Here is a 9998-nt window from a genome sequence, read left to right on the forward strand (position 1 = left end):
GGTTGAATAGCCCGGGTGTAGAGCATCATACGACTCCACTATTTAAATGACACGGTTCAATTTTCCATTTATATATTTTGTAGGATATGTTATATTATTCAGATGGTTTACTAAGTATTTCATTAAGTAGTTTTTTAGCTAAGTATTAAATATTTTGGAACACCAAATGGTGCTGCTATTTAAAAAAGTCCCCACAAATATCTTACACCCTGTCAGTTTGATTCATAACCTTTACTCCAAACTTTATTTTTTTTATCGTCATGATGCAAAGAATCACATGAAGCTCAACAGAAAAACAACTTCATTCCAATTTTCCACAAACAATACATTTATCATTACCAATTTTTAAAAAAGTAAAATAATAAACCCAATGCAAATAGTTTCTCACTCTCCACTCAACACCTCACTAATACCCAGTTTACAACATTAATCAAATCTTTTTTTTCATTCTCCTTCATTTTTACTTTTTTTTTTTTTGCATCTGCATTCACAAATCTGTTATAGTCTACCATAAACCATTTTTTATATATGCATATTGTATAAAAATACATTTGTTGTCATGTTTATTGTCAGTGATTAGTGTCGAAATGACTTTAAAACATTTATCTTAATTTAGGAAATCCTAAAAGGTATCGGCATCCATTACATGTGGACAATTTATTCAACAGACATCATAAAACTTCAAAGTGATTGTATAAATTGTGTCAACGGGAGACTTTAATCACATGTACAAGCACAGGCATGTTCAGATTTTACTGTCTCTTAACCCTTAATTATTAGTACTACATTTCTGTCATCCTTCATTTTAAATGTCATTTTCAGTCTGATATTTGTTTGACACTGATCAACAGTAAGGAGTGTGTAGTAGGTTCTAAATATTTTTTGTACATCTCGGCATTGGTTACACCAATTAACCTTTTAAATTTCATCCTGACTAGCTACTACTACTTACTATAACTCTCACCATTTAGTTTTGTCTCTGTTTTTTCTTTCTTTAACAGTGTATTCTCTAGTGAGTTGAGAGAAAATTAGCATCGCAACAGCCCTGTGCTTGAACTTTATCCTGCTTCACTTACAAGTCACTTAATATTAAAAGTAAACAAATGAAACCGTGAACTAAATGTAAGAACATAGAACAGACAAAAATATCCATGAAATCAAATGAGAAACAAAGGAGTGATTTGTTTAAATTTAAACGTAGCCATGTGGACTGTTAGCATTTTGTAGACAGTAGACCGTGTCTCGGAATCAGTGAACAAACCTGGTCTTGAATCTTTGATGCTAAAAGTACAACAAGCACAATTAACAGTTTCCTTCTGTGTATCATTTACCTTCAGTAAAAAAATACTAAAATAGTAACTAAATACTACCTAAAATATTAGAATTTTCCACAAATTTAGCTGTGTGTTATATTGTTTTCATTCGTTTTTCCTACTTAAACAGCACCAATAGAGCATGGATTTTGCTTTAATTAAAATAAGTAAATAATAATCTTCATTGAGTAAAGTTTGACTAAGTTGTAGAAATAAGTGGCGATGAGAATTTGACTTGCTGTCTTCAGGACTTCAGGAAGGGCTTCACCTTAAAGATCGACACATTACCTGATGGAGGTCAGATGACATCCTCATGCTGGAGACAGATATTAAACAAGTAGGAATTAGACATTTTGTGGCTTTTTCACGATGTCAGCGCACTAAGGATAACATTCATTTGGAATACTTGAATACTGAATATTATTCAATAGAAATATATACTCTCTGGCAACTTTAATCGGAATAAAGTACGTCTATACTTTCATGCAGTTATCCAAACAGCAGCACAATACATATTATCATGCATCTTATTAGATTACAAAAAGTGAGCTCAGTTACTATGGTCTTGGCATGGTAGTGTGTATCAGATGGGCTGGTTGTAGACCATTATTCTCTGATGTTTTTCTGCTCAGCACGGATGTAAAGAGTGAGTATTTGAGTTACCATAGTCTTTCTTTCAGCTCCAACTTGTCTGGCAATTCTTCTACATTTAAACGGTTGGATGCTTTTTGTTTTTCACACCACTTTTGAATAAAGAGTAGAGAATATTGTTTTGTGAGAATATCAAAATATCAGGAGGAGCAGTGTATGAAATACTCAAACCAGCTTGACTGCCACCAACAAAATCACTGAGATCACATTATTCCCCATTCTGATATTTGATTATTACCTGAAGCTCTAAAACTGAATCTGTGAGGTTTTATACACTGTGCTGCTGCCACATGTTCATCTGATTGAATAATTGCATGAATGTGAAGAGTGCATTTGTTTCTAATAATGTGGACAGTCACAAGTGTAAACAAAATCAATATCAGTTTTTCTATACATATTGTAATGTACTGTATTTTTAATAGGTGAACATACATATAGGAGAAATCTTTTTTTTAAGTCAAATCAGGTTTGCCATTTTTTTAAATATGGAAGTTTGGCAAATGGCTCATCTTTATACTAGATATATTTCTAAATTTTTCTGGATCGTATACTATAAGGGAAAAATAGATTAACTTCAGCTCCCTTAAGGAATTCTTCTGTTTGTGCCTCTTGAGGAACTTTTACAGCTTCCATGTGGAGTTCATTTAGAAAGCCATTAACCACCCAGAGAACGCTTGAGGAACCCATTTTTCTAAAAGTACACTGTGTAGTTGTGAAAGTTCTACTTATGGTTAAAAGGGCTAGGCAATATAGATCAAAAAACTTTTCCACAATATACATTTATAAAATATGCTTGTATGGTACAGGCCTGAATATCATCTATCATCTTTTGTACAGTATAATAAGAATAACATGCACTAAGAATAATGTACTGTAAATGGTCTATTTTATGCCTATAAATCAATCTCCCTTCCTCCATCCCCCCCTTTCCTTCTCCCTCTCTCGCCTTCTCCCTCCCCTTTCTTTCCTCTCTCTTTCTCCCTCCCTCTCTCTCCTTCTCCCCCTCTCACCTTCTCCCTCCCTCTCTCTCCCCCCCTCGCCTGCTCCCTCCCTCTCTCTCCCCCCCTTGCCTGCTCCCTCCCTCTCTCTCTCCCCCCCTCACCTGCTCCCTCCCTCTCTCTCTCCCCCCCTCGCCTGCTCCCTCCCTCTCTCTCCCCCCCTCGCCTTCTCCCTCCCTCTCTCTCCTCCCCCCCTCGCCTTCTCCCTCCCTCTCTCTCCTTCTCCCTCCCTCTCCCCCCCTCGCCTTCTCCATCCCTCTCTCTCCTTCTCCCTCCCTCTCCCCCCCTCGCCTCCTCTCTCCTTCTCCCTCCCTGTCTCTCTGAATGGGATGCTACAGTAGTTCCTGGATTTTGGCGTCTCTATGTACGTCTATTCTCCAATATCTCAGTTAACAATAATAATCACATTTGCGGGTCTCAGCAGAAACATTAATGACAAGGAGGAAGACCTCTGATTCGTTAATTTAATCATAGTGAGTCAATATAAAAACACAAATCAAGACTCAAACAAATGCAACACCACAAACCACCAATGATTTCCAAGCTGACACTAAAGGGGAAAAAACAACAATAAAGGGAATAATAATAATAATTAAAAAAAATAATAATAATAATAATAAAAACACTTTCAACCTGAAATTTCACCCATAATGTTTTCAGAAAAAATGTCCACCAATGCAGTTTCACATTTATAAACTAGAACAGATACAACAAAGTCAAAGATCTTTTTTCTTTTCCAATTGCTTTATACCAGCGGTGAATAATGGAATTCTTGGCTTGGGTTTGATGGGGTCCAGATTTTCTTTTGATCAAATGAAATGTTTGCATATAATGTATTTACATTCCCAAGATGAATTATGAATCTAACATGTGTTTTAGAAGCAAGACATTTGGTTTACATGGTTTGTCTATTAAACCATACAAGCGCTGGGTTTAATTTGCATCAAACATTTAAGATATGAAACCTGATTCTAACCACTGACCATGTGAGCAAGTTTCATTTTCCGCCACTGTGGCAGTAGGTGTTTGGTTAGAGCTCTTCAGTTTGTGTTCCTTACGCACAGTGGTTAAAAACAACGGTCTAAACAGAACAAGACATTTAAACACCTAAGCCAAAGGAAAGAGGTGGAGTGCACAGACAGAGACCCCGTATACCAGCTTAGAGGAAGAAGAACTTGAAGGCACCAGTGAAGAATTTATGCACAAATTTCTTAGTATTAAATAAAATTGATTGAACTACTTCACAATGTTCTGACGTGCGAAATGCATAATCTACATGAGTAAAGAAAGAAGTTGAGTATTTCCAATTAAATGTGACAGAAGAACGTTGTGATCTCGCCAACAAAGATGGATTTGTATAAAAAAATAAATATTTCATTTATTTTTATGACTCGCAAATAATTATTAATAGCATCAACAATAATCAAACAAACAAACAAACCAAAAAAGAAAGAAAACTTTCATTAGGATCTTCAAGAACATCACACAGCTGTGCCAGCCAAAATTACACTGGTGCTTTCAGTTAAGCAAGGAGTTTGTGTGGGAAAAAAACCACCCAGGCAGATGATTGTAGAGTGATCCTTCACCTCTACTTTACTCTCCAACAAAGTTTTGAGAGTAAACAGGTTCCCGACACCAACCATTTTGATCAGTACTTTTCTTAAGGAGAAAAAAGGATTTGGGGAGTAAAAAGAAAGTGACGGAAGAAACATAAAGGAGATCCACAAAACACCACCACAAAGCTGATGAGGGATCCCTGATGGATTTATACCTTGCTCCTGAAGAGAGGCTTGGCGCCAGGCCCGCAGTACTCGTTGTAGATGAGCTTGAAGAGGAAGAGGTGGAAAAGGGCGACGAGAGACGCCACGCTGAACCAGAACAGAAAGGGCAGACCCGGGTCCTGCTTGGCCATGTGCTCGTCGTGTGCTAGGATGGTCTTAACGTGCAGAGTGTGGCGCAGATCCTGCAGGTGCCTCAGGTCTGTCGAGATGTAGAGCAGCGGCGTGAGAGGCTGCGTCACTAAAACGGGGAACACGTGACCCCGAGGCTCAGATGTGAGCTCCACGGGCTCGTTGATGCACCCTGCCTCACAGGCGTACAGCTTAACCGGCTTCTCTTCGTCCTGCGGTTTAACAGAGACGTGGAGCGAGGGCCGGCCATCTGAGTCAGCCACCACAGAGAGGCTGATACGGTCACGATGGTAGCGCAAGCCGCGCAGCGAGTAGCTGTTATGTAGGACGCTCGGCTCGGCCTGGAACTGCAGGTGGTTCTCTGTGAACTGCAGGCCACCAAAGCTGAGCGTCACGGCTTGCATCATGCCATGAGCACCTGCTGAAACCAGAGCCTTGCAGGCACGCTTTTGGAGGGTTAATGTCCAGAGATTAACAAGTTGCAGGAGAGAAGCAGTGCCACTCACACGCTCGGGCCACAGGTTCTCTGCGTGCATGGTTGCATGGCCGCTGAAGCAGTGATCTGCGTAGTTCAGGCTTGCCTCCAGCTTTTCGCGCTCCTCTGCACTGAGGCTGCTTTCCAGCAGGGGGGCTGTGGAGGAGGAGAGGATGTAGTACAGTGTAGTGTTGACCGTGCGGCTCGACGGCGTGTGAGCATCGGTGATTTTCCTAATCTCTATACCTATGAAAACAAGACAAGAAAGAATCTTTTAGCAGGACTGAATTTTTGTATTTGTGTGTCGGTGTGGCCAAATAAATATTTTAAATGTTTATTTTTTCCTGACATAACAGAGAAATGAAAGTTTTTCATTTTTGGGACATTGATATCTCATCTCATGCATAGTATTTATATGGTTGAAATGAAATGATAAAAATAGAAACATGAAGATTTAGCTATTTTGGTTGACTTGCCAGATATGAAAAGATCCGCCCAAGCCTGCTGGTGCTCCTGAACCAAATCTTCCAGTTTTGCTCGCAGCAACTCCACCATTTCTCTTTTGATGTCATCTCGAAGATTGCTGAAGGTCTCGTCCATCTTTGAGGGCTCGACGGGCTCAGATGTGTGAATTACGCTCACTATGTTTTCAGTATGCTCAGATTTCGCAGGGACCTGAAAGCGTGTGCTCAGTCGTTTCGTTCCCACAGCCATCAACACTGTTTCCTTCTTTTCTGTAAGAACTTTACCGGTGGACAGCATGAAATCTTTATCTTCTATCTTTTCTGCAACACCCCTAAAAGACAGTGATTCCAGAGACGCCTCGACTGATATTGCTTTGTCTGTTGGGTTGTTAATGTGAACTCGCTGAATGTAGACGTTAGATCGGCTACGGTGGGCAATGTGTTCCTCTCGAATGACAACGCAATCCTGAGAGGACTGGGAAGTATCCAGCAGGATACACCGGGAAGAGAGCACAGAGCCTTTCCGGTACCACAACATTTTTGCCTGTGCCTCTGAATGCTTTCCAGCTATCTGCCACCGCACTATGGGGGAATATTCCGTCAGGTGCACTGGGGCTGAACCCGGCTGAGAGGACAACCTCACCCAAAGTTTATTAGAATCCACGTCCACCAAGACTTGTCCGTTACCTGTTACGAATGGTACAGAGACTTTCATCTGTGGCGTGCTCATGATGCCCTCACCACGGTCGACCTGCGTTGTCCATCTGTTAATATCAGTCTGCAGACAGACTCCAGCAGTGCCTCCGGGCTCCCGAAAGAATCCGGTGAACTTGAAGATCCTATCAGGACTCAGGTACCAGTAAAATATTAAGAGAAGGAGCAAAACAACCAAAACACGTCTGGCCCAGCTGCTTGAGAGCAAACCAGGAAGTCCCTTTAATCTCTGCTGGAGCCACATGGTGTCTTTAGACCTGATATCTTTTGAGTAATCACACATCAGGTGATATTGATTTCTCTGGATCACAAAAAGAATATAAAAAGAATATAACCGAGTGAGAAAACGACTTCCTGAGAATGCTAAGTGGGAGTGGCACAATGTCTGAATGCTACTTTAATTACGAACTAGTTTGCTGTTCTTTCATTACCACGTAATCAGAAATTCTGAACGATAACAAGACGTTTGGAAGGTTATTTGTAGTGAAAAGCTATAGGTCAGTCTTGCTCTAGTCAGTTATGTAACCGAGTAAACAAGTCATATTTCTCACCAACAAGCTTTGTGCTACATCGACAACGTCTTCTTATGTGTCCTGAACTACTGAATGTTAGTTCTGAACGCCCTTTTTTTTTACAATATTGAACAGTGAAACATTAAAACTTTACTATTTACTTATCACGCTTATGAGTCAGCTGACTGACCTGGACGTTACTTATGCAGTTAGCATTAAAGCTAACGTTGTCTGTTCGAGATAACCTTAAAAAAATCTCGACTAGCTCCTAATAACGGCTGATTGTCTTACGATTCTCTGGATTTACCCAATTTTCTTCCTCACGTAAATCCACGGAAACTCCATTTTAAGCTCCATGTCAGCTATCTGGTTTGTCAACCCACCAAACTTGACATTTTGGTTTGTTTAAACTGCCGTAAAGCAGGCTGACTCGTTACCGGAAGTGTCGCGATTCAGAGCGCTAGTCGCGATGTCTCTGATCTCAGATCAGCCTAGTCTTTCACTTCTCACCCTTTACACCCTGGACACAATCTCTTTCAGCTCCTCCCTTCTGGCAGGTGCTACAGAGCTTTGTTTACTAAAACTGAGAGACACAGGAGCAGTTTCTTTCCCCAAGCCCCTCATCACCCTGATTAACAACTCACCATAATTATATTCCCTGCTTCATATCTATAAGTACTGCATTATCAGAACTGTCAGTCTTCACATCATCTGTATATGTTACACACACTACTGCTGCTGTATGTTGTACAAAAAGCATAATATTGCACAATACTGTTATTTACACTACCGTACACTTCTCACACTTTATGTACCTAACTGATCAGTCATATATACTGTATTCATATTTAATACTCGTACTGTCTATACTGCATTACATCGTCTGTATTGTCTTGTCTTGTATAGTATAGCGTTATTTATATCTGTATTGACTTTTGAGAGTCACAAACAGCTGGAACCAAATTCCTTGTGTGTGTCAACACACTTGGCCAATAAACCTGATTCTGATTCTGATTCTGATTCTGATACCTGTGTTTGCTTGTTAATGATCACCTGGCCAAATAATTATTTCCTTTTCTGTTTTGGTAACTGATTCACACTTGCCACTATAACATGTATCTACTCTCACTATTGTTTTACCTTCATCTAAGTATGTAGTATGCAATCTTCTACTGCTTTCAGCTCCTTGACCACATCCATCACTGGAAAATGGTGATGATGATGTTTATGACACAAATGGGTCAGTCTCCAAGGAACGGCAACGAATCACCCATCCCCACAGAGTAGATATACTGTATTGAGTGCTAAAGTTTTGGTTGAATGTGTATTAACGACTTATAACAACAAAATCTACACTCCGCCCTGATTATGGCTATATCTAATATAAATCAAGTCGAGTCAAGTCAAGTCAAGAAGCTTTTATTGTCATTTCAACCATATATAGCTGTTGCAGTACATAGTGAAATGAGACAACGTTTCTCCAGGATCATGGTGCTACATAAAACAAAGACAGGGCTAAGGACTTAGTAAGTAGCCCTAGCCACATAAAGTGCAACTGTACAACCTGGTGCAAACAGTGCAGGACAAGACAAACAAGACAGTGCAGAACAAGACAGTGCAGACGAAAAGTTACAAGACAATACAAAAAATACAAAAAAAGACAATACACAAAAGACAATAAACAGAAACAGTGCCGACCAGTGTAAATACTGTACGTTCAGACAATATTGCGTGCAGTAATACTAGAATGAAACAGTTTCTTAGCAGAAGGGTCCCTGAGATAATGTATAGGATTTGTGCAAAAACAGCAAACGACTGAAATACTGTACAGTATGTGCAAAGCGACTGAAATCTTAGACAGTGTGTGCAAAGAGCAAAAAAGTGTGCAAAACAGCATTTAAACAGTTTGATGAATGTAAGCAGCATGTAAACAAGTTGATGCATATATATTGGAAGTATGTGTATTTGGTGTAGGTCTGTGCAGTCCATACAGATGATGTGTGTGTATGTACAGTTCAGTTCAGTTATTGAGAAGTCTGATGGCTTGTGGGAAGAAACTGTTACACAGTCTGGTCGTGAGGGTCCGAATGCTTCGGTGCCGTCTGGAAAAAGGTACCGAAGCATTCGGACCCTCACAGTCTTGCGATCCGAGATGGTACAGTTCCCAAACCAGGCAGTGATGCAGCTGCTCAGAATGCTCTCAGTACTCCCTCTGTAGAACATGGTCAGGATGGGGGGAGGGAGATGTGCCTTTCTCAGCCTTCGTAGGAAGTAGAGATGCTGCTGGGCTTTCTTGGTGATGGAGCTGGTGTTGAGTGACCAGGTGAGGTTCTCCTCTAGATGAACACCAAGAAATTTGGTGCTCTTGACAATCTCTACCGATGATCCTTCCTGAGCTCTTCTGAAGTCAACAACCATCTCTTTAGTTTTAGCAAAATAAAATTGATAAGATTTAGTTTTATCTAAATCCGACAGAATTTTCTACTTTATAAAGTATCTACTTTATGTATTCAATTTTATTTTAAAAATTCACTAAATAACATTCTTTTCTCAGCCTCAAAAACCTAAAAAGCCTCTGATACACTGTTCACTTTTCTGGGCACAAACAACACAATCTTGAAGGTTCTAAAATCACTGCGCATTCACAATTTTGTTGTAGAAATTAAATACATTTTTGAACACTGCAAGAAAACCTTTCGGAGCAAGCTTGACCTGTAGAACACCATGATTTCAAGGTGTCGTCAAAGTGATTTTAGAAATTTACATAACAAATATGACACCCTGAGGAGTTTGTAGACATGCTCCAGGATAAGTCAATAGTTGGTTACTTGCGATGTAAGTAAAGTAAAGTATTGGAAAGTATTTTACTCTAGTGAAATTTAAAGGTCTGGCCAGAGCCACATTAAGCTAACACATGGCCTGGGGCTGATGAATATATGAGGCTACATCTGCACTACAGGA

General features: G+C 39.9%; 1 protein-coding gene across 2 annotated transcripts; it reads right to left on the bottom strand.

Annotated features, from left to right (window-relative positions):
- Positions 1-286: 286 nt before the first annotated feature.
- Positions 287-7488, bottom strand: kiaa2013 (KIAA2013 ortholog). Of its 2 annotated transcripts, XM_060881850.1 has the most exons (4): positions 7345-7482; positions 5824-6826; positions 4734-5593; positions 287-1629 (listed from the first exon to the last, which is right to left on the bottom strand). In XM_060881850.1, exons 2-4 carry the CDS (start codon positions 6806-6808, stop codon positions 1612-1614), a joined length of 1863 nt encoding a protein of 620 aa, XP_060737833.1. In that variant the 5' UTR covers positions 6809-6826; positions 7345-7482; the 3' UTR covers positions 287-1611. The 2 variants fall into 2 exon arrangements, with proteins under 2 accessions (XP_060737833.1, XP_060737832.1); XM_060881849.1 differs by having other exon boundaries at positions 5824-7488.
- Between the last annotated feature and the right edge of the window lie 2510 nt (positions 7489-9998).

This window comes from Tachysurus vachellii, chromosome 11, assembly GCF_030014155.1.
Source record: "Tachysurus vachellii isolate PV-2020 chromosome 11, HZAU_Pvac_v1, whole genome shotgun sequence".
Taxonomy (NCBI): domain Eukaryota; kingdom Metazoa; phylum Chordata; class Actinopteri; order Siluriformes; family Bagridae; genus Tachysurus; species Tachysurus vachellii.